The sequence below is a fragment of the Myiozetetes cayanensis genome, unplaced genomic scaffold, assembly GCF_022539395.1.
Source record: "Myiozetetes cayanensis isolate MyiCay16 unplaced genomic scaffold, myiCay2020 scf1, whole genome shotgun sequence".
Lineage (NCBI taxonomy): Eukaryota > Metazoa > Chordata > Aves > Passeriformes > Tyrannidae > Myiozetetes > Myiozetetes cayanensis.
In genome coordinates, this window is record NW_026086604.1 from 142,319,582 (window position 1) to 142,347,238 (window position 27,657).

At 38.5% G+C, this 27,657-nt stretch overlaps 1 protein-coding gene across 1 annotated transcript in view; it reads left to right on the forward strand.

The window, feature by feature from the left end:
- PTPRN2 (protein tyrosine phosphatase receptor type N2) overlaps positions 1 to 27,657 on the forward strand; it is a 642,194-nt gene that overhangs the window by 560,950 nt on the left and 53,587 nt on the right. The window contains exons 15-16 of the mRNA XM_050310509.1: positions 18,129 to 18,276; positions 25,965 to 26,038. Coding sequence (XP_050166466.1) covers positions 18,129 to 18,276; positions 25,965 to 26,038 — 222 coding nt within the window. The remainder of the gene's footprint in view (positions 1 to 18,128; positions 18,277 to 25,964; positions 26,039 to 27,657) is intronic.

A 27,657-nucleotide genomic window follows, 5' to 3' on the forward strand; every position in this document is an offset into this window, starting at 1 on the left:
TGCAGGTACAGAAAACAAGGTCTTTGTCACAATCATTTGCTTGATTATTTAGTAGGTTTTAACATTTTTTTCCTTTTTCCACCATTTCCTTCTGCCAGCATTGGTTTCTGTTTATGCATTTCAAGACTATAAATACCCTGTTTAAAAAAAGCTCACAACTTAGAAAATGAAGGAAAAAAATCCTCCCTCACATGGGGAGACAAGTCAGTGGCAACGTTTAGCTAAAGGCATAAACTCCTTACACATGTGCTAAGTGGATCTAAATCCCAACTTACCTTTCAGCTGTGCCAGTATAAATAGTTGTAGAAGTCTTACCAAATTAAGTCCCAAGAAGGCTTTGGCCCTAAAGGCCATTTCATCATGAACAGTTGGACAAGAGGAGTCACAAGGGAAAAAGCTGCAATGTATTGCATTACTCAGTGACAAGATAGCCAATATCCAAAAAAGACATAAATACCGTGGATGGGAAAATCTTTACCCGTCTCTTCCCCAAGTTGTCAGGCTTTTAGGGACAAGTGGATCTGGTTCTCTCCTGAAAGATCTGCTGATGAAATAGGTTTATCCCTTCATTTTAAGTGGTTGGTTTTTGGTTTTTTTCTCCCTAAATGTTTAAGTTGTTTTGAAACATTTGCTTGTGTTTGTTCAAAGCCAGGACTTGAGATACGGGAACAAAGAAAAGCTGCAAAGAAAAGTGAAAAAAATTTCCTGGCATATGAAAACAGCTCTACTAATAGAACCATAAATTTAATAAATGGATGTATGTACTACATAGATTTCATCAGTAAAATTCAGAAAAAATATTCATGAACAGGTTACCCTTTGATTCTTCTGTTTTTATTTGTTTCATAATAAGGTGCCCCCCTTTTTCTATATTAATTTTGTCGAATGGGCCTTAGGAAATAATTACAATTGCAGAGTCAATATTAAATTGAGAAAAACATTCCTCTTGAACATGGTATGAAATTGATTTCAAAATCTTTTTTGCCCCTAAATTCTTCCCTGTCGGTTATTTTCCCCAAATGTTTTCATGATTAGAAATAACTCGACAAATTTCTGTGACTACATCTTGGTCTGTCGTTTGACTGTGAAGTGTTTATTCCAGCTTTGTTTAAGCTGCTTTGGTTGAACACTTTTAGCCAACTTATATCATTCCCTAAGGCTTTTAGTAGAAAGAAGAAGAAAACATTTCTAATAATATTCTGGAATACTAATTTTAAAAGGGTTACACTGGGAGAAATACATGACACAAAACTAGGTTATGCAACTCTGTGCACCAGGTAAAAAGAAAGGATCATTGCCATGGCTGAAACAAAACTTAGTGGCTATCTGGTCTTTTTTTCTGTTTCTTCCAGCTTTGTTCCATTTCTAGAAAACATCCAAGTAATGTCAAGTATCAGCTGTAGCAAGTAGCAAGAGATGCTTGGGGTAGTTTACTGAAAAAGAATCTGGATTTTGAAACTTCAGACTGAACACAAGGGGTGTTACTGGATCCTCAGCTGCTTCTGAGAGTCTCATGGAAGATGGAGACTCATGCAGTGGCAGAAACCAGAGATAAACACTCATCCAGGAGATCTTGTCTTTGGGCTCCAGATGCATCCTCAGTAATGAAGTGCTCTTTGTTGTATGTGTCCTTTTGTGCATGCTCACATCATGCACTAAATCCTTGATACCTCATCGTAGCAGATGTAGAAGTTAATCATATTTTGGGTTTGACAGGTGGAAATGCCTATCTAGAAGGAGAAGGATAGTAGAAAGAGGGTGGTTCAGGAAGACTTCTCAGGCAGGAGACACAGGATGATAATATATGTCAGAGTATTTCTGAGCTGGTGGCAGAGTTCAGATGTGATGAGTTTGGACTGACTGTGGGGTGAAGAATTGGCTCACACAAGTTGCAAGACACAATGAACTGCTAAGATCAAATGGCATGTGGTAAATGGGACCACAGCTTCAGAGCTTCTCAAAACGTGTTATAGTTCAGGGTGAAACTGGGACTTGCTTCATGGTACTTCCAAAGAAGGGACATCGTACTGGCACTGTATTTTTACAGTGTTGTACCAGTTGCAGTTTAAGATATCCAGGAGAACTCCAGCAGTATTCTGAAGAGCTCTTTCTCTCCCTGTAGGCTGCACCAGCAGAAGTTATTGGAAGTGGTCTGGTTAAGATGCTATTTGTAATGAAGACAGTTTAATCCCTCCACTGATTCAACAGAGTCTGGTTATGCTCATCTTCAGGGCAAGATAAAAAAACTTATACACTGTTTTCTGCAACTCCTTCTGGGATTAGGCCACAATTTGGCAGTGCTTTCTAAGTAAAGTAGCAGAATTTGGGTGGTATTTGGAAAATTTGATGTGTAGGACACAGACAAAATGCTCCTGTGATCATCAGATTTTGCATATGCACCCACAACGCAGCTGTGGAAACATTTTTAAACAGGGAGACAAACATTAAAATAATCTGTGAAGTTTGCTTGTGGATGACATAATATTTGCTGTTCCGTAAAGAAGAACTGTGTTACTTTTTGGTCAAAACCAGATGAAGTCTTCTACCCTAAAATATTATATCCCTACCCCAGTACATCTTTACAAAAGACATAGTTTTACTATGAATTTGACTCCTTTCTGTAAGCCTCCTTTTGTTTCAGACTAGAGTAATATCTTATTTTTTTTCTGGTTGGCAGCTCTCCCTCGATGCTGTCATGTCTCCCTTATCCTCTTCTCCTAAAGTCATGAGCTAATGTGGCTTTAGGTTGCCAAGCTGGCCAAGAAAACCCTATTCATAGCAAGGGAGAATTATGAGTTGCCTCTTGTTGCTGGCTGCTTGTTGGGCCTTTGCATTGAACTAGGAATAGAACAGAGGGGTGACAAACTGCTCATAAGCATCACCTCCTCCAATAGCACCTGCTGTTGCTCTGGGAATTATTCTCTGCCCTTTTCTCTCTGGAATGACTATGAGGGCTGGCGTCCAGGTCCAAAAATGTTTCTGTCCTCAGCCTGATAAGTAGTAAATCCATTAATTTCTGTTGAAGATGGTTGGTTTGTGGATTTAACCCATCTTTAAAAAATGTATCTCTGCCTATGTATCACAACTGTGTTATTTTTAAGATGGCTCATGTGAAGGTTTGCCTGCTTCTGACTGGGCTGTTTGTACCAACTAAAATATTCCCATGAACACCCAAAATCCTACTGCACATAGCAACTAATCTCTAGTAGCTTTCAGAGTGCAGTGAATTAAAGCATGTTACTGTATATCTTTTATTAAATATGTGCATGTGCAATACGTTTCTTTAAAAGGAAATGTAAAATGACAATGTCTCTTTTTTGAAGGCATTATATTTATCCTTGAGCATTGAGGAGAGACTGGTAATTATAAAGTTGTTTAGGCATTTTGGTTTTAAAGTTTAAAAGGTACTGAACTTGAGAAAGCAAGTGCAGTCAGTTACTTAGTACTGACTGCTTCTTTCATTCTTTTCATATTTAAGTGGACTTTAGCTGGTTGCAAATAAAAATACTAAAGGATTGGCAACGCACACCGTGATTTGTGTTCTTGCTGTCATGCAAATTCATAGAAAGAAGGAAACATATTAAAGAAATTTGATAAGACCAGGTGGTCTGAGTGAATAATTTCCCTTTCATTAACATATTCCCCTTATTAACTCTGTAATTAATTGTACATAGCTAAGGAAAGCTATGGAAATTGCATTTTGAGATGTATCAAAGCTGACTTTATGCTTCAGACTTCCATGCAATTTACTATTAATGAAGCAAGAGATGGAGGCCCCAAATCTATAATTATTACTTACTATTTGAATGACAAGCAAAGAATTTTATCAGCACAGTTTCAAATGAAAGGGGATTAGCAGCTAATGTTGAAATTGTTAATCTTTCTTATTAAAATAATTTTGACGAGAGTGTTTAGCCTGAAAGAGGTTTCTGGAACATCATTTACCATTAAAACAGCTATTTTCTGAGGCTCAGTATGAATTTGTCTAAGTTTGACAGCAGGGTGCAAATATTTTTTAAATGAATGAATATTTTATGGGAGCTAAGGCTGTTCATGTGTGAGCTGATGCTGAGCTGCTTGCTGTGTGCATATTCCTGGAATGTGAGGCAGGATGGTAGTTCAATATCCATCTCACTAAAGTGAAGATGTCTACTGAGATAACAAGGGAAAAAAAAGCTACAGTAGAAAAATCTGAGAACTGAAATTGCACCCAGGGCTGTATCTGCAGACGAGTGATTAGCAAGTGGGAGCCGAGTCAGAATCAGGCCCTACATCTTGGTGATATTTTTATGACACAAAAAAAGGTTATAATTACATTCAGTAACAATGTTACTTCATGTTTATTTAGGCCTTTTTATTCCTTTAAATGCTGGTATGTTTTCAGGTTTTGTATATTTTTATTAGTGTCATGTGGCTTGAGAAGATTATTCAGTGGTGGGTGATATTTGGGAGCAGAAATATAACATACACAACTTTTCAGTGTTAATGAAAAACTATTTGGCATTTTAAATATTACAAACTTTTCCTTACAATATTTGCAATTTTCGTCTCTTGTAGGAGCGTACAAATGAAGCTGACAAAGCTGTTGTCACTCCTTGGGATGAGGAAATTGTGAATGTATAGTGACATAAATGGTGAAAAACACAGCGGTGATAATTTACAAAATTTAATTTGTGGTGGTCTCAGCCACATTGCTACTGGAGGAGATGTATATTAAAGAACCCTTCTAATTTACCTGTGTCCCATTACAGGAAAAAGCTAATGGGAAAGTTGTCACATGTCTTTGCCAGTGACAGATTTTGCCAGTAGAATAGGCAGAGGTCATTTCAATGCTTTCATACATTATTTGCCTGAGCAGATAGACTGTGTACAGAAGTACCATCAGCACAACAAACCCTTATGTACCTGCTCTACCATGAGATTTCTCCAGGCTTTACCTCTGTGTGAACCTTGTTGAACTTCATTGGGTTCACTCTGAATATCACAGGTTAGATAACTGATCCTTCTGTCTGTAGTCCTACAGTGTTCCTTTGGAACAGTCTTGCAGACTGAGTGCTGTTGTAGCTGTCGTAGAGTGTATGTTCGCTTCATTCATCAGACAAAATCAAAGTGTTTTTAGCTTAAACAGTTGGTAATGATACCCAGAGAAGCACTTTTATTGTAAACTCATGTTTTGCATGTGTTATAAATACGTGTTAGGTCAAAGACATGAAGGATCCTTCTTCATCTGTAAGAATCATAACAAACCACGTAGACCAGACAGCAAGGGAGTCACCATGCCGATGTAGTAGTCTGGGGTAGACTTAAAGGAATGGAATTTGTCAAGGACGAAGCTAATGCAGAATCCAAACCCAAAGCTTTTCTAAATGCAGGAGTATTTCTGATGCAGCTATTTATCTACTGCTTTAGCTGGAAGGTACCTGGAAGGGTTGGTTTTATTAACCACAGCCACCAGCCAGAAGCAACAACATAAGATCCCCAGGGCAGTGCTGCCTCACAGCAGGAGGGATGCCCTGCTGCTGCTTAGGTGGGCATGTTAAAAAAAAAGTGCTTTTTTCTTTCCTCAGTGCCTTCTTTCACCTTTTGATGTGTTTGTTTGCTTTAGACCAGTTTGACTGAAAGCATCATAATAGTGTCTAATTGCTGTTAATGTCGTGAATATGCTAATGGTGCCTAATATATTATCTTTTCTGGAAGTCCAGAAATTACTTTTGTGCCTGTTTGAAGTTTTGTTGTTGTCAGGAAAACTCTGCAGGACCTGAGGGTATGCACCAGCCTTCGACTTACCCTTTGTGTATCTTCACAACTGAATTTCCAGAAACTTTGTCTTTCATGTGGCATTCTGGGGCCTGATATAAGAAATTTTGATTAAAGTCACCAGGACCCTTTCAACTCACTTCAGTAACCAAAATAATAATAAGCCAACTCTCATATAGCACTTTTGATCAGTAGGTTCAAAGCTCTTTTTAAAGGTCGATATCATTATCCTGTGTCTTTAGTCCAGGGAACTCAGGCACAGACAGGGAAGCATCTTGACCAAGACTAACCTAAGGTCAAGGAAGCAGAGTCAGGAGTAGACCTGCATTCCCTCATGTCCCAGTGCTGTGCTCTCACAACTAATCATATTGGCTTAAATAGAAGAAGGGTTGTATCAAAGAGTAATGTTTTTACCCTTTTTTGTTCCTCGTTAGTCTTTTTTTAAGACATGAAAGTAGGACATGAAGGTATAAAGGGGTTCTGCACCTGGGTTTGTCATATTTCGTTCTGTGAGTTTAGTTTTGGCCTCATCTAAGAGCAAAATATTATGTATTTGGAGAGCTTGCTGAAAGATATTTACTACACGTTGGAAAAAGTTGTGAGAACCAAACTGAGGATGTGCAATCTATAGTAAACAACCTCTGTGACAGAAAAGGGTCTCTTTGGGTCTCTTCTAAATTGACCCCCCATTCTTTGGGTCTCTTCTGAATTGATAACAGTTTTCTTTAAAAATATATGCCCAGTCTGATAGATCCTTAGCAATCACACACATGCACATGCACACATACACTGAATTTTAAGTTCTTTATTTTTCTTTTTCTTTCTGTTTAACAAACTGTACTTCTACTGTCTACTCAGAATTACTACTGTCATTCTCTCAATGTATTCTCCTTATTCAGCATTTGAAGGAAAAGAAACACTGTGCGAGGAAATGTTGAGAATTATCAGCCATGACCAAAATTTGCTTCTTCCTATAGCATTTTCCTAATTTGCTGTGTTCTGGGTTTTGTTTTTCCGACTTTCTTCCTTTGCAGTATAGTGCCTTCTTTCATTATTTCACTTCTTTGTTGACCTCTACAGTCTGTTCTTGGCTTCTTTTTCTGTCCTCTTTCACATTGTTTTTTTCCTTGTTCCTATTTTGCCCTCTGTCACTTCAAATATTTTCGTCTGTGGATTAGACCAGTGTTCCTCAAACTTCTTTAAAGTGTTATCCTTTACTGGCTTCCATGGAAACCCAGGAGTCCCAGGAGTAGGCAGGATATCTTCAGCTTATGCATTTCTAAAGCTTTTCTACCATCACTTCACAATCCCTTTTGAATGCTTTCATGAGAAAAATATTTGAGAATTTGAGAATCACTGAGCTAGGCCAACATCAGTTGAAAATCCCATGGTGCACAGATAAAAGGTTACCTAAAAAATGGGACACTTCCTCTAGATTTTGGAACTGGGTAGATGCCAGCTGCATCTTTCTCGTGGCCAGCATTGCTTATTCTGCTACTGCATGTTGGCTTATGATGGCTGTGAGTGTGACATGGAAGGGGCAGGGCAGAAGTCAGGCATGTCTTCTCCCACAGTCATCTCCATTAAGTCCTGAAAGTGCTTCTGTGAAAAAGAGTTTCTTCATGGCTTTCTGTCATAGAATCATATAATCATTTAGGTTGGAAGAAGCCTCCAATATCAAGTCCAACCATTGAAACAAAAAAAAAAATCCAACCTGCTTTCTGAGCTATCTTTTAAGTCAAGCTCTTTGTTTTTACTATTGCACTGGGTTTGCTGTGCATCCATGTAACTGGCAGTTACGCTAATCAGGTTTCTTCTCTGTGGTTTGCAGAGGGCAAATGTGGAACTTCCTAGGTAAGGGGACTCTGTTCCAAAATGGTCCTGAGTACAAGGATTTGATCACTGAAGATGTTTGTGGAGTTTGAAGTTTCCTGTCTCTAACTGTTTGTGGGAGTTTTCTAAGGGAAAGGCTGATTATCCAGTCTGTTCTGTCCCTGTTTTTTCTCAGAGGTGACCATATGGTCACTTGTGCTTATATGCATATTCTGCCCCTGGGCTGTGGGTGTTGCATGAATTGTAAGACTTCTAGGATTTTGTTTTGCATGTTCTCAATGTTCACAAACCTATGTGTGTGTTTCTGTATAAACCCTATCAATTTGATACCCACCCCCCAGGCCTCCCCCAAAAAAAACACAAACCACCACACACTGAAAAGCAGAGGGGTTTCCCTTTATGAGTTATTATTTGTTTCTGGAGAAGCACCTTTTCACTTTTGTTCATAAGTTTAAGAGTAGTAGTAAGAGCATTACTGATTACGCCTTTGCTCTAGCAGGGATGTTATGTTTGTAAAAATAATATTTTCCTTTCTCCCCTTAAGATGGCCATTGTCTAACAGAGGCATAATTTGCTAGACTATCTATAAATCACATTGTATGCTGTATCACTTGGATGTATGTGGTCATAGTTGCCTTGGTTTTACTGGTCTCGTTATCTCTGAAGAACATGACCATACTTGAAGAGAAAACTATTTTTAAACATGATGTTCTCAGATTTCTTTTTTTATCTCCTGGTGATTTTTATATATATAGTAAATGAAGACTATACAAGTGCTCTGAAAAAAACCACAGACTTTAATTCATTAAAATCTAAATTTGAAAATACAGTACCCAACAGAGAACCCAAATTTAGATGCTTAATTGAGTTAGTGGGTCTAGGAGAGGAAGAAGCCAGGGAATTTAGTTTTGTGTTTTCAGCTAGGTAATTAGTGTGCGGTAATACATTTTTAAAGTTTTCATTTCAGGCATACAACAGGCATGTAAATGAATCACAAATATATCTTGGATTGCAGTAGGATGTTCAAAACATTAGTAAAAAAATGAAGTGAGAAGAAAGGATCATCAGAAAAATATACCTAATGTGTAAGAAGTAAATAGTAGTTTCCTGTTTGAGAATGGAGTTGGGTGTCAATATTTATCATAAAGAGTCAGAGGACTTGATTTGTACGTTTTTGTGCAGTTTTCCTGCTGGGTTTTATTCAACTGCGTATCTTGTGCTTTTATATTTTAGCAAAGCTACCAGAAGCGCTTCCCAAAATGTCTCAGTTGATGAATTCAGCTGACACTCTCCTTGGCTCCAGTTCCTGTACTGCAGAGCTGTTTTTAATGGGAAGGTTTGGATTGGTTTTTTTTTGTTTTGGATTTATTTTTGCTTTTAAGAAATGTCACAACATATCCCATGCTGTGAAATAACAGTATTTGGCTAAGAGGTTTAGCCCTCCGTTTTCTGAAGTAATATTCTTCCTTTATTTGAAGGCTATTTATTATTTCAGATTTTTATTCTGAAATCTATTATAAGAGGTACAGAAAGTTTAGAAATTGATTCTGGATAATTCACCTTTTAAATCTTTATTATTTAGTTTGGTGTGTCTTTGTATAAGCAACATTCAACATGTGCATAAATTAATTGCCTCCACTCAGCAGCCACTTAAACCCTGTACTTCTAAACAAAACCCCCAGACTAAAAACCTGTTCTAATTCCATCCAGTCAGAACATTTGGTATACTCTACTTTAAAAAATGTTATCAGATATGGATTCATTAAAGTTGCCTGACCTTCAGCCATGTCTATAAACATGATCATGGGATAGGGAAAAAACAGTCAAGAATATTCTTGCAAAATGAGTGAGCATATTCTGTGACCCTGGGAAATTCATTTTGATATTTCTGCCCTTTCATTTCCCATCTGTGAAGCAGCAATGATACTTGCCTCCCCTGCAGAAGTAATGTGAGTACTTTCAGACAGTTGGACAGAAGGAGCTATAGAAATATAATAAGGGAGCAAATTATATTCCTTTTATGGTAATCATCTTCTCTTTTTTGTTGAGGTTTATTTAAAGCAAAGTAATTGCAGGGGTGAAACTTCATAGGCGTAATTTATATTTCAAGAAAAGGGGTAAGGAGGAGGAGTTGAGGGTGGTTGTATTTTAAGACCTAGAAGACACCATTAAGTAGCTTATAATCCTTGAGAAGGGATTCTTTGTACAGTGAATTTATCTTCTGCTATATTTAGAAATCCAGGTAAATATTTCATAATTAAGCATTATGGTTTTTAATGTTTAATTTCTTAGCTAAGTTTCCTTTCAAAAGCATACCTGTCTCCATCATTCAGACTGAAGCAAAAAGTTGCAAAAATTGAAGCAGTGTATGCAAGAGCATCACATGTCCTTTCCAAGATTTCCTCCAGAGTTGGAAACCTGCATCAGTCCACACCAGGTTGTACCCAGCCATTTCACTGGGATTTCATTGAGCACCTTTAGCAGCTGGGAGCTGTAAGGAAAGGGATTAGCAAGGGTTTGTGTGACACACACTGATCCCAGCACCTGCTGATTGGATTGAAGTAATCCTTTTACAAGTTACAAAACTCTATTATCAGAGCATTAAGAGAGGGAGAGACGGTGATACACGCTACATCAAGGGTATATTAATTTAGGTAAACAGAACACAGGTTACCATCTAATGTACTTGTGAATTACAGTCATTCTTGCAAAAGTTGCACACTGGTCTAGTCTGGTAGGTTAAAGCCTTACACTGCTCATGCAAAGATGATACTTCTGTAACAAAACAAGGACAATAATTACAATAATTTTAGATGGCGTGCTTAAAGCATGGCCACTCTCTGTGTGCAGTGCATGCTTAGTTGTTTATAATAAGCTTTACATCTAAAAATATGAAACTGAATCTATGGAATGTCATTTTTTATTGTTGGTTGATATTACCATGGAAGTTAATTTATTTCCGAGTAATACAACCTATTTGAAGCACTCTAGGGATATTATTTTCTACCACACTGAATAGTTTCTTTGTCAGTGAATTCCCTCCCTTTGTCTTTGGGGTTTTTTTTCAGTTTTCCATCATCACCTATGATACTATGTACATTAGTAGTGTTTTGTGCCAAATTACAAGTAGAGCTCCATAGTATTTTCCAGTACATAACTGACAAAGCTTCAAAACTAATCTTTTCACTGATGTAATCAGGTACTGAGAAATACAAGAAAAATTATATCAAAACACATCATGGTAGTAATATGGCTGCAAACACAAAGGAGGAAAAATAATTTCTCAGTGTATTTTATAAAGAGAAAATCCAAATTGCCAAGGTTTTGTTTCCTAGAGTTTTTCATTTGTGGTTACTATAAACAGGAGATCTGGGATGGCACAGGACAAGTTAGGAAAGAGAAAGGAGCCTGAGATATCTGACCAATTACATGATGAAATCCTGGTTCTATTAAAGTAGTGGATGCAGAACACTCCCCAGGATTGAAAGCATGTGAGACTTTATAGCCAGATGTTAATTTACTGACACTTCTTCCAGATACAAGTTTTGTGAGATACTGACAATAATTTTGTGTGTTTATATATAAGCTCAGTATAACTAGTCCAATAAAGTCACGTTTATCTGCAGTTAATATTGAAAACTTGATTTGCCATGTTAGGTCTAAAACTGTTGTTTATAACAGTTATGGAGAGGTGCTTCAGAGATGAAGCTGGTCTTAATAACAACTATAGGCTCTGCATTATTGTGGGTTGGTTGGATCAGAGCATTAGAAACAACTGGTGCTTCAATAGAGCAAATAACTGTTGGAGAAAACTGATTTTCTTAACATATTAGTTGGTCAAAAGACTGAAATTGGGTGAGATAGTGTTTATCCTCTGTTTATTTGAGGTCTGCTTTGTCAGGAAGAAAGGTAGGAAAGCATGAGCATAGTTTGGCTCTGCTCCCGTGTTTCAGCACCACTGAAAGCATTCCTCATGGAAACACGGGATGAGCTCCCAGCCTTTGGTCTCTGCAAGAACAACAGGGCAGCTCAGACAGAAAGACTAACCTGCTGCAAACACGAGTCCAGAGTAACTTCAGTATTGCCGTGAAACACTACCGGCACATGAGAAATGCTTAAAAAGTGAAAAAAATGTGGTGCTCTGTATGATCTGAATATGGCTTAAGAGTTGTAATAATGACATTGATCTCAGGGAGCTTTATTTGATCAGATCTGGACAAGTGGGTGCACTAAAATAGAAGAATAGAGTAATAATTTTATAAAAGAAGAGTGGGGAGAAGGAAAAAGGAAAAAAGAAATGAACCTTTCTATTGCTGTTCCCTGAATCCAAACTCCAAACCTTGAAAATAATGGAGCTCATATTAAAAAAAGAATTGCTGATTATCTAGCAAGAGATTTTTCATGGGTATAAAAGGAAGATAAGTGTAAGGGTGTCATTTAAAAGGATGGGGAAGTCTGGAGTCTTTCCTTTGTGCATTTGCTAATCTCCTTCATCCTTTCCATTGGATAGCTGAACAATGAGTAAGAATATCCATAATTCTACAAAGAATAAATTTTGCCTGGACAAACTTCATTGGTTTTTATTTAACTAAAACTACAAAACCAGTAGATGAAGTGAAAACAACAGATGTAATACATATGGATTTTAATATAGTCTTGAAACTGTCTCATCAATATTTAATTGAAAAATTAATGTCAAATTTTTAGAGGACAGTTATGTGGATTGAAATGGGGCAAAGGTAATGATCAAAAGCTATGTATGGGAGTGTCTGTCTGCGTACTGGAATTGCTGTTGGCTCCAACTTTTCAAATAATGATGTGGAAGTGAATGGAAGTCACAATGGCTTTTTACCAGTGATATCACTGTCCTAAGTTCTGCACAGACATGGTGATAGAGGGGTAATTCAAAAGTTTGAAAAGCTTAGACCTGAAAACACATACAACAAATAAAGTTAAATTATCTTTGAAGAAAAGTCACAAGAAGAGATATCCATAATTTGCATAGATCCATTAATCCATGGTGTGTGAAGACACTGAAATATACACAAGCAAAATTTATACAGAGCAGCAATATTCTGAGCAAGCAGACTGAGGTTGAAATAAATGGATGGGTGAAAATGTGTAGCAAATTAAGTTCCCAATAGAAAAGCAGTTTTGTTTACATCCCTATGAAAAAGCCATCTCAAATGAGGAGAGGAGTATTCTTTATTGAAAATACTTGCATGTTTCCAGGAATGCAGTGTATAGTTTGGAACATTTCGAGTCCCAAGAAATAGTAATGAACTGTGTTTTAGGCTCCTGCTTTAGAGACAGGGCAGCCAAATGTTAGAAAGATTCTTAGTACAACATTATTTGAAGACCTGGAAACAGGTAATCAGATAGGCTTCTTCTGTCTCTAAATTCTATAGCACTGTGAGTAATACGAATAGGAACAGAGAAATTTACTGTGAAGCCACTAGTGTTAAGCCTGAAAAAGGAAGAAGAAAACCATGTACAGAGTTGAAAGTAAATTAGATTTATGCAGAAAAGTATTTCTCATATATAGTCAGTGCAATGTGTACTGAAGATCAAGAAGTTAAAGCAGAACAGCAGGAATGTTGGGGTGTCCTGAGACAGAACGATGCAACCTACAAGTTAGCAAGGAATAAAGGCCAAAAAAAAAAAGCCATTACTTAAGTCAATTGAAGGGAATACAAAACAATTTTTGAAGTATGGTCTTTTAGTGCACAGCTTGCTATATAATAGCTAAAGCAAATTCTCTCCTCTCCAAATTCCCCCCGAGGGACCCAGTGAAACACCTCAGCACTGCCTGGCACTCTGCATCTCTGGAAAAAGCAGCAGCAGTTTGAAGACAGTGGCTCCTGCACTGTCAGGTGAATGATGTGGATTTGAGTGGTCACCGCTTGCAAGGATTAAGATAATTTTGCATCTGCTTCTTCAGCTGACATTTGAAATTTAATTAGGCTTGTCAAGGTGTGTCAGTTTATGAGTTTCACATCTTTTCATTGAAAGAAACATCCTTAGTCATGAAAAGGGTGTCTAATCGAGTACTGTGTTGGTATTTTGTAGTCAAAAATAATTGTAATAACTGAACATCAGCTGATAAAATAGGTGTTTATTTTAAAAATAAATATCTTAACAGATGTAAACCATACTATCTCTCAAGAAGGTATTTGGTCTCTTTTCCCAAGTGACAAGTGATAGGATAAGAGGAAATAGCCTCAAGTTGTGCCAGGGGATCCCTTTTCTATGGTGACCAGTGACGGGACCCAAGGGAATGGCCTTAAGTTGTGTCAGGGGAGGTTTAGGTCAGATGCTAGAAAAAGGTTCCTCACCCAGAGGGTGGTTGGGCACTGGAACAGGCTCCCCAGAGAAGTGATCACAGCACCAAGCCTGACAGAGTTCAATAAGAGTATCATGGATTTGGATGATACTCCTGGTGTATCATCTTGGGGACTGTCCTGTGCAGGGCCAGGTGTTGGACCTGATGATCCTTGTGGGTCTCTTCCAACTCGGCATATTCTGTGCTTCTGTGATATTAGGGAAAATTTCTTCACTGGAAGGAGTGTCAGGCACTGTGACAGGCTGCCCAGGGCAGTGGTGGAGTCACCATCCCTGGAGGTATTTAAAAGATGTGTACATGTGGTACATAGGGTTATGGTTTAGTGGTGGGCTTGACAGTGTTGGGTTAAGAGTTGGACTCGATGATCTTAGAGACGTTTCCAACCTAAATCATTCTGTGATTCTATGATTTAGAGATTGACCAGACGATTAGAATTTAATGGTTATATTTTTAACCTCATTTAGTCACAGAGCACGCATTCGATACCCCTTGAAAAAGAAAAGAATAATGAAAAAAGTAAAGACTAAGTGGTTTGACCCCATATTACAACATCAACCAAGCACAGTGGAAGTTCTACCAAAGCCAAGCCAGGCTGCTCCTCTGTCTCTGTGTCCGTGTTCAGGCACATGGAATCTGTCTTAATATTTGTCCCTGGCACTGTCTCTCTTGGCCAAAGATTTATTATCCCTGGGACAGCTTCTCATCCTCTGGCTGAAAGCTCATCTTTTGCCTTGCAACTGGCATGTCTCACACAGTAATAATAGATAGATATCACAACACATCCGCGCTCTCCACATAACATCGGCACATCCTCCTTATCCCTGTGGCATGTTTGGTAGCAAGAATATCTCGTCTCTCTCTACACAAGAAAGTATGAACTGGGCTACAAATTGTCCTGGCAGGTGAGGGCCTGTGGAAGGGAAATTAATACAATGGAGTTAAGGGGCTTCGGAGCTGTCCAAGCAGACAGTGTTTAAATAATATACTTGGGATTGCAGGACTTGCCTTGATGTGGACATATTGGCAAGACTAGACCTCTACTTTTTCAGCAGGCTTGAGGAGCGTTACAATAACAGTTGTGACAACCTCTGTTTATTTTACCTGCTGCTCTGGGACAAGGACAATCATGTGCGTGTTTGACATGGTGGTAATGAATTTCTTTTGTACCAGGCAAATATTGCAGAATGTCTCATCAAAACATCCTAATTAAGGAGTGGATTTGACTAGACATACAATCTCTAAAATATCAGAAGTTCCACTCAATTTAATGTACATCCAGCACTCCCAAGAGAGTGTTTCAAAATCACTAAGCTGCTGTTTAGCAAAATGGGGATGAGCGTAGGGGCTCTGAAGGACTGTAAATGAAAGATTACTTAACTCTGAGGGAATTGTCTGGCTCCTGAATGTTTTAAAGCAAGTTTCTTTCTCAGTAGCTTTTAAAAATGTGTGTAAAGCAGATGTTCGTATTGTACAGAGCCTTCCACGGGTCTGTTTAAATAGTCAAACATCTTTTCAAGGTCTGTCAGGAAGTGCCCTGTGAATCTGATACGTGTGATGTGGATATTGAAACTACACAAAAAATGGTTGTCTGGTTAAAGTTAAGACTGCAGTGTGTTTTCATTTGAAGACTCATTTCTCTTTACACTCAGAATTACCTGAAAAATGAAGGTAAAAGTAAAAACTTTTAAAAATAGGTGAGTTATTTAAAAGTTCATGTGCGCTAAAAGCAGTCAAATTACCTTAACTGTGTCATATTTGATGATTTAAAAAGGAAAATAAAATTTCTTCTTAAAATACCATCCTTGAAATCATCAAAGAGACAAGTTGGAGTTAACAGGAAGCTCCTTGCTACATAGAGCCCTGCCTTAGGAATAAAATGTTCATGGTCCTTTTTCTACAGCTTCGTGGATCTCACAGTATTTTGGAGAGATTCAGTGTTGGCAGATCTGTATATCTGCATAAAATGTCCCTGAAGTCTATGGGACATTGGTGATGGGCATGTCAAAATGAATCACATTATAAAACTGTGGTCTAAAATGGGAAGATGCTGAGGGCTGGTCCTTGACTGCCTGATCTCTGCTGCATGCTAAACAGCTGCTCTGAATCCAGGAGTATTGGCTCTGTGGTATTGTAAGATTTTGCTGGTTTTTTTCCCTTTAGCTCATAAAAATTCTTATATACCAGCAAGTCTCTTTTCAAAAGGGGATTATCTTTTTTTTTTTGTGATGTTCAGTATACATATCCAGGCACAGACTCACTAGGAGAAAAGATCAGGATCTTTAGCCTCCCTCTTTTCCCCAGTAGCAACAGCCTTTTGGCAAGGAGAAGAGAACTAGCAGAGGATGGTTTCCTCCAGTTAACTTGCAAGTTAAGTCTGGTAACACATTAGCTGACCCACACCCCTAACACGGCGGGGCCACGCAGCTCTCCCAGCTCCCCATTTGCCAGGTCACAGCTCTGTCCGCTGTAATGCTTTTTCCTTCATTATAAAAAAGAAGCAATCACACAGTAGGTGTTTTGATTGTATCTAGGCCACCACTGTTCTTTACCTCCTTTAGAAACCTTTCCTCTAATGCAGTATCTTTCTGTGCCCTTAAAGATTTATCTTCTGGAAGCATCGCTTCTTGAATTGCCTTTCAGTACCAGGTCTGATTTACAAACCTTGTGTAAAGACACAGGCCCCCAACAAACTGCACAAAACAAAGCTGTGTGTCAGGAGCTCTTCTGTAATCAAAAAACTGTTCAAGCTGCAAGAGAGAGCGGTATCCTGCCTTGCTGACCAGGTGGGAAGCACAGTGCACAGCTCATGTTTGGCAGAGGAGAAGCTGCAAGCTTTCTGCACCTTCTGCTAAACCTGTTGAGAGGGCACGAGAGCCTTTCTTCTTCAAAGCATGTTTGGAAAGAACAAGTTGACATAACAGAGATGGTCTATGAGAAAGGTTTTCTTAGCAATTAAACTGCTTTTTATATTTTACAGTAAGTCCTTTACAGGAGGTTTTTCTAGACAAGGTTTGCTACAGATTGGGCTGTATTATTGAGAGCTCCAGCAGGAATCACTGTGACCGAATTTTTGGTCAGAAGCACACACAGCTCTGCTCTTGACCCCTCAACCTCTGTCCAGACTCTGAGACTATCTCCTAAACAGTCTGTTAATGTCAACCTACCTCGTAAAGGTAGTATGGAGTTTAATTTACAAATATGAACTGTGTGTAACGGGAGGTGGTTCTGCTGCTTGCTGTAGGAGCAGATAGCAGGCTCTGGGCAAGGTTGTGAAAGTATGCTTACAGTACCAGGTGATCACTTTCTTAATTCTCATGTTTAAGGGAGGGGAAGATTTCTATTTTTCCCCACCCTTTTTCTTCTCTGCTCTTTTCCCCTCATCTACTTGATTTTTGGGTCCATGGGGTGAAGAAATAGGGTTTTGGTTCACTTTCCATGAATCTTTGGAACTGAATTCCTGATCCACTGCTGGACTGAATCTCTAGCCCTGGATCTGCAAAAGCTTAAGACCTGCACCAGTATACTTTGATGGGCCATCACTCCTGCCACAGAAAGACAGTTTTCTTTGGTGATGCTTTCCTAACACTGATAATTTAACTGAATGGAATGTAAAATCTTTAACCACACATATTAATATTAATTAACAACACCTTAGTTCAAGGCCTTCTCTGTGCCAGTCCATATGCAGAATGAGCCTCTGATGACCCAGTGCTTGAACCATGACACTTCTGCTTGGCTCTTTTTTAATTCTCTTTGACAGCTCTATCATTGTTGTTACTTGCATATGTGCTTGGACTTTAGTTTTAAAAGCCTTTGGTTTGACAGGAATTATTGTTTGTAGTAATTTTTGTCAGTGGATTTTTGTTTCTTTTCCTTTGCCTGATGAAAGAGATGGTTGTGCTTATGTTTTCTAAGTATTGAAGAAGAAATACTTTTCTCCTGAAGCTCAGTAACTGGATGTTTCACACATTTCCTCTCTGTTAGCACTGGTACATTTTAACATTCTCATTTTGTATAGCACAAATAAGCTTGAAGTTAACTCCCTGAAGTGAATAAATTAGCCATAAAACTGAGAGGTTTTTTTTTTTCCTCCAAAGCTTAGGATTCCTATGCTTTCCATCCTGAGAAACATCCTTCTAGCTTAGCTTTGAGCCTAGCTAAGTAAATGCTTAATGCAGTATTCTTTTAATTCCAGTCCTACATGGAAGATCACCTGAAAAACAAGAATCGTCTGGAGAAAGAGTGGGAAGCTCTGTGTGCTTATCAGGCCGAACCCAGTGACACCACTGTGGCACAGCAGGAGGAAAATATCCAGAAGAACCGCTCCCAGGCTGTAGTGCCATGTATGTACCCTTTCATTCAGATGATAGCATTTTAAGTTCTTGATACTTTTCCCAATACCCTTTGCACAGTGGTTTGAAAGCTACAGATTACAGGCAAACAGAATGCAGAGCAACTTCTATGTGCACTAGAAAGATGTGGCTATAGCTATGGGCTGGGTGCATGTCCTGACCGTGTTTATCTCCTTAAAAGTTGCATATATGTTACAAAAATGCACAACTATGCCAATGTAACACTGCTGCTGCAGCTGTGCTGTCTCATGAAATCCCGTAGCTGGGGTGCTTTTCAATGCTGAAATATACTTTCTGTACGAGAGTGACATCTGTAGCCATTCAACAGAAGGAAGTTTGGCATGTTGGTGTCATGTCCATCCTACAGTAATACAAGCAGTCTATACTCAGAGCTGGATCATCTGTTTATCAGATACTCAGTTACACTGAAAGAACCCCTTTAGGCTTCAGTGGATAAGTTTGCAAACTGGCTTCTCTCTGCAAGGCTTAGGATAAAAAGAGAAAAAGGGGTAAAAAAAAAGGAACCCATGTTTATATTCCTAGAACCTGTTCTTTCCTGTAAGCAGCCACCTTCTGAGCTTGAAATAAAAGTAACATATTTTTCCTATGCAAATATATGTATCTCATAGATTGCATTGGTAATCTATGGGCACACATTTTATTAAGCAGCGAATGAAACAAAAATGAAACTGAGAATATATGCACAGTCCACAGCAACCAAAATGCTCTCAATCAGTGTGCCCACAATCCAGCTGGATAGCTTGGCAAACATATATATCTATTTTAATTTTTAAAGTGCCCTGAAAACATTAATTTTCACTGAGAGAACCTTGAATAAGTACTATTCCTCCTTTAGAAACAGGGAAATGACAGGTAACACATTAAGTAAATGTCATAGCCAGATTTAGAGTGAAGATTCTTTGGAAGTATGTGAAAATTTAACTGAGCCTATAAGTCCTTGCATATTTGCTTCAGCAGGGTTTGGTTCTTTTGTTTATGTAGTGGCTCTTTCTGCAATACTTTGCTTCTTAGGAGAGGAGTTCAGTAGTTTGGCAACATTAATTCTTCTCAGTAAATGTGGTGATGGTCGGAAGCCTTTTGGGGCAACAGCAGCAGTTTGCTGGCTTCCATGTGTTTTGGGATCAGGTCTGTTGAGAAGTTCTAAAGAAGTCACCATGAAAATTAAATTAATTAAAGGAGTTCAAGATTTCTCTGCTCTTTTCCATTGTGAAAAAGCAGAATTCAACTGACATGACAGGAAGTGAAAATTGTTTCATGAAAATTGGTACTGATCCAAGTTAATCTTCCTGCTTAAAGTGTTCTATTCAATATGGACTTCAGTCAGACCATCTTAGGCTATTTCAAGTCCCTGCTCATAAATTAAGCCAGATTGGTTTTTGGTTGCTGCTTTGGAGACAGCATGGGAGCTACAGGTGTTGCCATAAATTGGTGCTGATTATTTGACTGATGTAGAAACTGTATGCATGATACAATGAAGTAAGATAGAATCCTTCACACTAGACTTGTCTACCTCTAGATCCGGAATTGACATGACTGTGACAGCGCTGGAGAGCAGAGATTTTTACTTGGGTGTCAAAGAATCATTTAGTTTGGAAAAGACCTCTAAGATCATTGAGTTTGGCCATTACCCCAGCACTGCCAAGTCCATCACTAAACCATGTCCCTGGGTGTGACATATACACATCTTTTAAGTACTTCCAGGGATGGTGACTCAAACCTATTCCAATGCTTGACAACCCTTCTGGTGAAGAAGTTTTCCGTAATATCCAATGTAAAGCTTCCCCTGGCACTGAGTCCATTTCCTCTTGTCTTGTCACTGGTTCATTGGGAAGAGAAACCAGTCCCCACCTCACTACAACCCCCTCTCAGTAATTGTGGAGAGTGATGAGGTCTCCCCTGAGCCTCTTCTTCTCCAGGATAAAGACTGCCAGCTCCCTCAGCTGCTCCTCATAGGACTTGTGGTCCAGACCCTTCACCAGCCTCGCTGCCCTTTGGATTTGCTCCTGTACCTCAATGTCATGCCACACCAGAGAGCTGAACTCTTTTGAGAGCTCAGATAGTCTGTCTCTTTTCATCATATTGTACCATGTGGATGTATCAGCCTACACTTATCAGCCTTCAGCTCTGTGCCATTTTTTCTTATGCCTGTTCTTCCCACTGCTGTGTCTAGACTGAATCAAAACTACCTGGGAAGGGATTTGAACACGGGCAGGGTGACCACAATCCATCTGAAGTTTTAATTAAAAGTATTTTAGCACATTTAAAAGGCAAAATACTATTTTTCCTTTTTGACTGAATTGCACAAAATTACCTGCCTTCACTTTCTGAAGTGGCTGCATACTGGTAAACAGCTGTCATGTTATATCCCTACAACTATTTTTTTGATGAGTGAAAAGTGTGGTATAGCGTTTAAACAATATTAAATTTTGATAAGTTGGTTATTTTAGACTCCAAGATTAGACTGACATGAGAAGCCCCAGTTTGCCCACTTTTTTTTCCTTGTTAGACATTAAAACTATAGAAAAAAGTCATAGATTTGCTTCATAATAAATGAAGAAGCAAACCTGATATGATTTTATATGCTATAGAGTTGTGCTACGTTCAGTGTATTCTCACAGAGTAATGTCTTGTTAGTGTGTCCTTACCCCTTTCATATTAATAATCACCTTGTCAAAGTAGAACAAGATTGCCAATTCACATAGAAGATTTCATCTTAGGAAGGCCTCAAAGAAGCTTTAATATCGTGTTGTACTTGCTTTGCATTTTCCTTTCTTAACCAGTCTTAAAATAGTATAGTGTTATTTTTTACTGATTATATAACTGATTTAATTTCTAGATTATTATCATCACAATTTTATCATAGCTTACTCTTATACCTATCTTCTCTATTTACAAACAGCTTTTAAAATACTTGATTACAGAACACCTTGACACTGCACTTAATTAATTACTAGTTAAAAAAATTCTAACAATTCAAGTAACCTATACCTTGTAGATTAAGAAAACTGTATCCTTCTATCCAATCAAAAAGCAGATTGCTATAATTTAGGGCAGCCGATGTTTATATTTAGTACTACAATTTAGTGATACCTTTTTTTTTCTGTGTGAATCCATGAGCAGCCCAAAAAAAGCTTTCCAGAATTTCTTTTCCCTTTTCTCATCTCTGCCAAACAAACCCATCTCAATAGGGTCAATACTGTATGCTTTGATGTATCTATCCCATAAATACATACAGGTATTTAAAGCATTTGGCAAACAACTTTTTGTAGAGAACATCTATCAAAAGCTGCCCACTGTAGCTGTGTCCATGGGTCATGGTATATGTTAAAGCAACCTGCTTACCCTCTATGTTTGACTTTCCTACAAAGGAGAGCAAAGCATTTGTGGGCAGAACATGCACCCAGTTCTGAGGCTTGTTCGCCTTTGGAGCACAGTTAGGGGTTGTGCACCAAAGATGGAACACCTGAACAGAGGGCAGGCACCTGCTCCGTGTTTGTTCATTATCTGTATCAGGAATGGATGTATAAATAGTGCTCTGAAATAAATGAACTCTATTTCAGTTCAGAACCAAGAAAAGTTCCATTTTGTGCAGATCATCTATAGGCAAAATAATGATAATCAACAGATTATGATGCTTCATAGTCTTCAAATTGCTCCGCTTCTGCTCCTTAGTAGTTCTTCCCTTTCTTATTTCAGTGCAGTTCTACACAGTGCTTTGTATGGAAAAAAATCAGTCTAAATCTATAAGGAAGATAATGATGATCCAGGCAGAATGTACCACGTTGATTGTTTTATGATTTGCCCTGATCTGTGTTGCCTGGATTCAGACAATCCAGGGTTGTCCATGTTCCTTGGTTTTAGCCTTTTGTTTGTTGATTTTGTTCCTTCTGAAGTATCTGATTAAAAGGAAACAGAAGACAGAGGGAAGATGTGAGTTTTACTTTTCCAAGCTTTCAATACCCATCTAGTAACAGAAATAATAGATGTTCATTAAGTTTAGACACAGGAATCCAGTGCCATTTGAGATGCCTAAAGTACTCAAGGCAGAACCAGTAGGTATAACACAAGCTCTGTGAGAAGCTTGTACCTCTCCTAGCTGCTAGCCTGAGTGTCCTTAAAACACCTCAGATATCACCAGAAACCCACACACAAGCATTGGAATCAAGTTCTCTGGGCATGAGTCAGTGAAATCATAGATTAGGATGCCTAAACTGAAGTGTCTCCATGTATCTGCCTCCACATGAGCCAGGTGTCAAAGCACCTGATACCACCAGTGAAGAGCCAGTCAGTGCAGTGACATCAGGAGAGCTGTGCAATGGCCAAAAGTTGGTGTTTAGCTTACAGTGCAATTAATAGCTCTAGGATGCCACTGAATATCCTGTGTGAACTTCGGATGCTGGTTCAACAGGGTGCAAGTCTTTAGGTCTTGTGTTGTATCTGTTATCCTTGTGCGGTGTCTCATCTACTTTACAGTCTCTCAAGCAGTACATCTTCATGTTTAGCCAACTAAACAGAGCTCCATTAAGTGTAACCACTTCACATGAAGATATCTGTATGTAGATACCAAAGCTTAGATATTTAGTCTATAAGCTGAGTTTTTATATACTGCAGACTCATGTGTGTCTGCTTATATTGTCCTTTATCCTCTATCCTTTATATTTTACAATTTATATTTTATGTGTGTATAAAATACAACATTGTGCTACATATTTTCTCAGCTACTGGTTAGTGTAGCCTTCTTATTTAGGAAGCGCTTTCTCTGCCACATATATCCATGTGCATATTTTGCTTTTCTTTCAGCTGTGGCTTGTAGAGCAATAGCAAATGCAAAGTAGTTCAGCACTCAGCAGCAGCTATTGTAGATACTTAAAATGATGACGAGTTGTAGCTTGGCCAGATTGCACTACCTAGTAACAGCATTTGTCTTTTCTCTCACTGCCTTATTACCATCCCTCTCCTCTCCTGTTTCTTCATTCATCTTTCTTTCTCGCTTTTTAGATTGATCTTATATATCTTCCTTTTTTTGACATGCCTGTCCTTTTTATTTCCTCCTTCTTTCCTTGCTTCCAACATAATCAATATATGCAGTTTACAAAAACAAAACAAACATAACATAACAAAACAAACAAACAAAACCCAAACCAAAACAACAACCAAAAAGTTATTACTTTAGTGATTTTCCCTGTAGTTGCTCATTCTTAATGTTCTAGTGTCCATGGTATTCTGTTGTGGTTTTTTTTTTTCCTTTTCTTCTTTCCCAGCCTGTTTCTGAAGATCTATTATGCAAGTTCCTAGAAGCTTTGAGGTGATAACAGGCATAGACAAGCACAATCTGTTCATTGTCAATATGAATGCTTGATGCTGCAACTGAAGCACACATGGGTGCAAACTCTTGATATATGCAGAAAACACATGTACAACCTTTTTTGCACGCTTTTTTTCTAAGTGCAAATACAGTCTCACCACCTTTTCACTACCAAAACCTTAACAAGTCTCACCCTTGGATAAACCCTCCAAGACAGCAGAATAATGACATGGCATTATTTAGAGGGTCTGGATAAAACATTTTGTTTTAAAAAGAAAAATCCTGAAGTTACTTATCTGACACCCGACTTTTATTGGAGAGTCACCCTGACATCTGTTTGCTAAAAACTGATGGATCACTGTCTGCTCTTTCTCCCTCATCCATTTGAAAACATTTTAACACATTTTCTTTGGTGATTAGTTCAAACACTTTTGCTGTCCAGTGAACGGGGCTTGTCCTGAGTGCTTGCTTAGTTTAAGGTATGTGAGAGACCACATTTCCTCCATGTAATCTAAATATCTCCTGCAAAGCCAGAAGGTTTCAGAGCTGTAATTCTTCAGGCACTCTGTGACAATGCTCATTGTAAAGCTTCCTGTAAAAATATTGAGTAGCCCAAGATTTCAGGTGTCAAAAGTTCAGTTTTACATTTTGGATTTTTTGTGCAATGGTGCCAAAGCGAGGTGGAAGTGAATAATGTGAATGAACATGTTCCCTTTCTCATCTTCTTCATCCTTCTATTGTGCTGAAACCTTATCAGTGAAAATAATTTTATATGAATACTGAAGACCATCTCTTCTTTCATTTGATGAATTTGACATGACTTACTCATCACTGATCTTATTCCAGGAGAATGTTGTTGATGTTGTTTGATGAGATTGAATGACTCTAAACAATAACTCATACAAGCATCCCTCTGTCTTCCTCATATATTGAACTGCCATGGCATTACTGTTGGATAAACCTAACCTCCTGTGAGGTACTTAGAATATTTGATAACTCATTTATTATTCCTCGTTATTAAAATACTAATTGGTACTTAATAGTTTAAAAAGCATCTTGGAATCCTGGTGTTAAGAGTGGTCTCACAGGCCACTAGACGAGGTACAAACGGGGACAGGCTGTATTCCTGTACTCTTATTTTGTCTATTTGAAAAATCAGTGGAAAGATCCTCTCCAAACATCAGTATCCATGCTCAGCTGTAGAGAGTTACAGAGAGGGCAGCTCCACCACCTCTTCCCACAATACACTCTGCAGGATAGGTTTGCTAAGAAGTATAAATCATGCTGGTTATGTATCAGGTATAAGTTGTATGAGATTCTTATGTAAAGACTTAGACATCTCTCACATAAATTATATGAGTGTGGACTGGTCTTTCTTTCTTAGTCAGTGGAAAGAAATGGCATTTCTTGAGTACAGTTCAGCCTGTTTGAGACAGCTAAATCAGGATGAAATGATTCATCATCTAGAAATATTTCTTTTAGCAGAAAGTGAGTATAGATGATTGAAAGAGATGCAGACATCTGCATTGCCACTAAGTATAGATAAATAAAACCCATCCATTATATACATCCTGAAATAAAAAATTAAAAAAAAAAAGAAAAAAAAAGGACTAGAGTTTGGCATGTACCAGCTTTAAATATAATTGAGCTAGCACCAGTAAAATTACAAGTTAAAAAGTGATAAAATAATCTTGATGATAGGCAAACAACATAAGTCTCCTATGTGCAGAACCAGTGTTTTCCTTACTAGTGGTGTCTGAACCAGCTACAATAGCACCAGTGTAAGATATTTATGTGTGCTCCAGTTGTACTTAAGTTCACTGGGATTTCATCTTCAAGTTGTATCGTCTCTCCATGTAGAGCACCACGCAGCACTGATCTTTGATCAGGGCAGGTTAACTTACTGTCCATCTCTCAACTGTTCCTGCTGTTTATTCTGTAGAGAAGCCAGGTGGACAAAGTCCCATCAGCTTTCCTCTTTTATAGGAAACACAGGGGTGTTTCCTATAGTACTGGGAGGTTTTTAGTGATTTGCCTAGTTTACGTCTTAAACTCCCTGAACAGCACATATTGCTGTTTTAATTATGAGAGGTTGTAGCACATCACAGTGCATTCTCATGAAGACAGGCTTTTGTAATCCTGAGACTCTGGAATATCCCAGTGCATCATTCCTGAGTCAGACCCTGATGCTGTGGCTGTATCAATGCTGTGGCTAGGCTGGGAATCAGAAGGAAATATCCTTTCTGATATTCACCATTTACCTGTCTTGAAATGCACATTAATCTGACTTTGTGACTTAAAATGGGCAGAATACTGGTGTAGAAACTTTATTCTCTTATTTTCTCCTTTGCAGATGACCATTCCAGGATATGTCTGAAAGGTGAAAGCAGCCACGACAATTCAGACTACATCAATGCTAGTCCAATTGTAAGTACGGTAACAGATGAGAAGTAATCCAAATAGTTGATCCTTATTTTTCCTTGTTGCCAAAGTATGGTCACTTGAGGCACCTCACTGCTCAGATTGTGCAACCTCAGGTTGTGAGCACCTCACAACTCTGATGTTTCAGGCTGTCCTTACAAATTGAAGAATTGAAAACAAACAAACAAAGAAATACTTTTGAAGTTTATGTACTAAGAAAACAAAAAGTCATTAGATAGTCCTCTTTCTACCTTGTAATACTGTCACGTTTTCTGTACTTGGTATTATTAAATTACAGATTAAAAAATTCAATGCTATACCCTTAGCGGAGCTTTTCCTTCTCTGAGGAGGTAAAAGTAGCTTGTTCTTTTTTGCTTTGCCCTACTAGCTACAGCCATGGGAGGAATAGTTTTTGTAAGCATGGAGAGCTGAGCTGCACAGACTTCTGAGCTTCTTCTGCATCAGGAAGTGACATTTCCTCTTACCTTTCTGCCTCTGGTGACCTACTGATGAGCAACCTGGTGTTTCTGTAGCTCTTGTGGTTCTCTGAGCTTGCTGTTTTCAAAGCAAGAACAAGATCCTTTAACCCCTGTATATTCAGTCCAACTGCAAAGTAGGTCAATCCAATATTTTTTATCCAGATACTCCGGTGTGGCTCAGCTGCCCCTTCCCACCTTATGGAAGTTGAATCCTCTCTGGTCTGTGAAAGGCGAAAGGGAGAAAAGGTCTCTTTGTAGACACAAAATAGGTGTGATCGTGCCAGTATTATTGCCCTGTCATACCATCTCAATGGAAGTGTCATGGTGTCCATGTGAAGGGGAAAAAGGGCACAGTGTTCTTGACCTCTGTGGTACTGCTGGTGTTGGAGTCACTTTTTCTCATGCTTTTCATTCACATTAATTAGGCACTAATTAAAGTTATTAAAGGGAAACTATGAAAAAGAACTTAGGATGGAGAATTAGATCTCACTGCAGTGGGCTGTATATGGCATTACTGGTTCATTTTCCTGGTGAGTATCACTCCCCCAGTTAAATGACTTCGTGTGGGCAAGGCAGCTGACAATTTGCAACAGCATGAAATTACAGGCTGCTTACTTCCAATGTTGTTGGCAATACTTTTTTTCTTAAAAAAACCCACAAGTACATAGAAACTGTTCCCTGATCTTTGTTCTCTTTCCTTTCAGCAGAGTTCAAAAGCTTCATTTCCTTCAACATATCAAAATGCTATATTCAAAGAGTTAGAAAATACACAGAAGTCAACAAACATCTTCAGGGTTTTTTTGTCTTTGGCTTAGGATAGATGGGAACCAAAGCACCTGCACATTCGGGGATTGCCAGTTTCCATTTTAGAGGACAAGAACAGAAATGCACAAATTAGAGGTTTTTGACTACTTTTAGGTATGTCACTGACTAAACCAAGATCTGGCACCAGGATCAGCAGATCACAGCTGAGTTGGTGCTCCAAGGAATATGTATCCTGCTTGTAAAGTCATACACAGAGGTCCAGCTCCAGGGCTTCAGTGCCCTGTTTGCATGTCTTCAGGACACATTTGCTGAGTTATATTTGGTCAAGCCTTAATTTGGTCATAAAAATGGAGAAGTTTTGTGGGAAGCACAGGAGTGGGA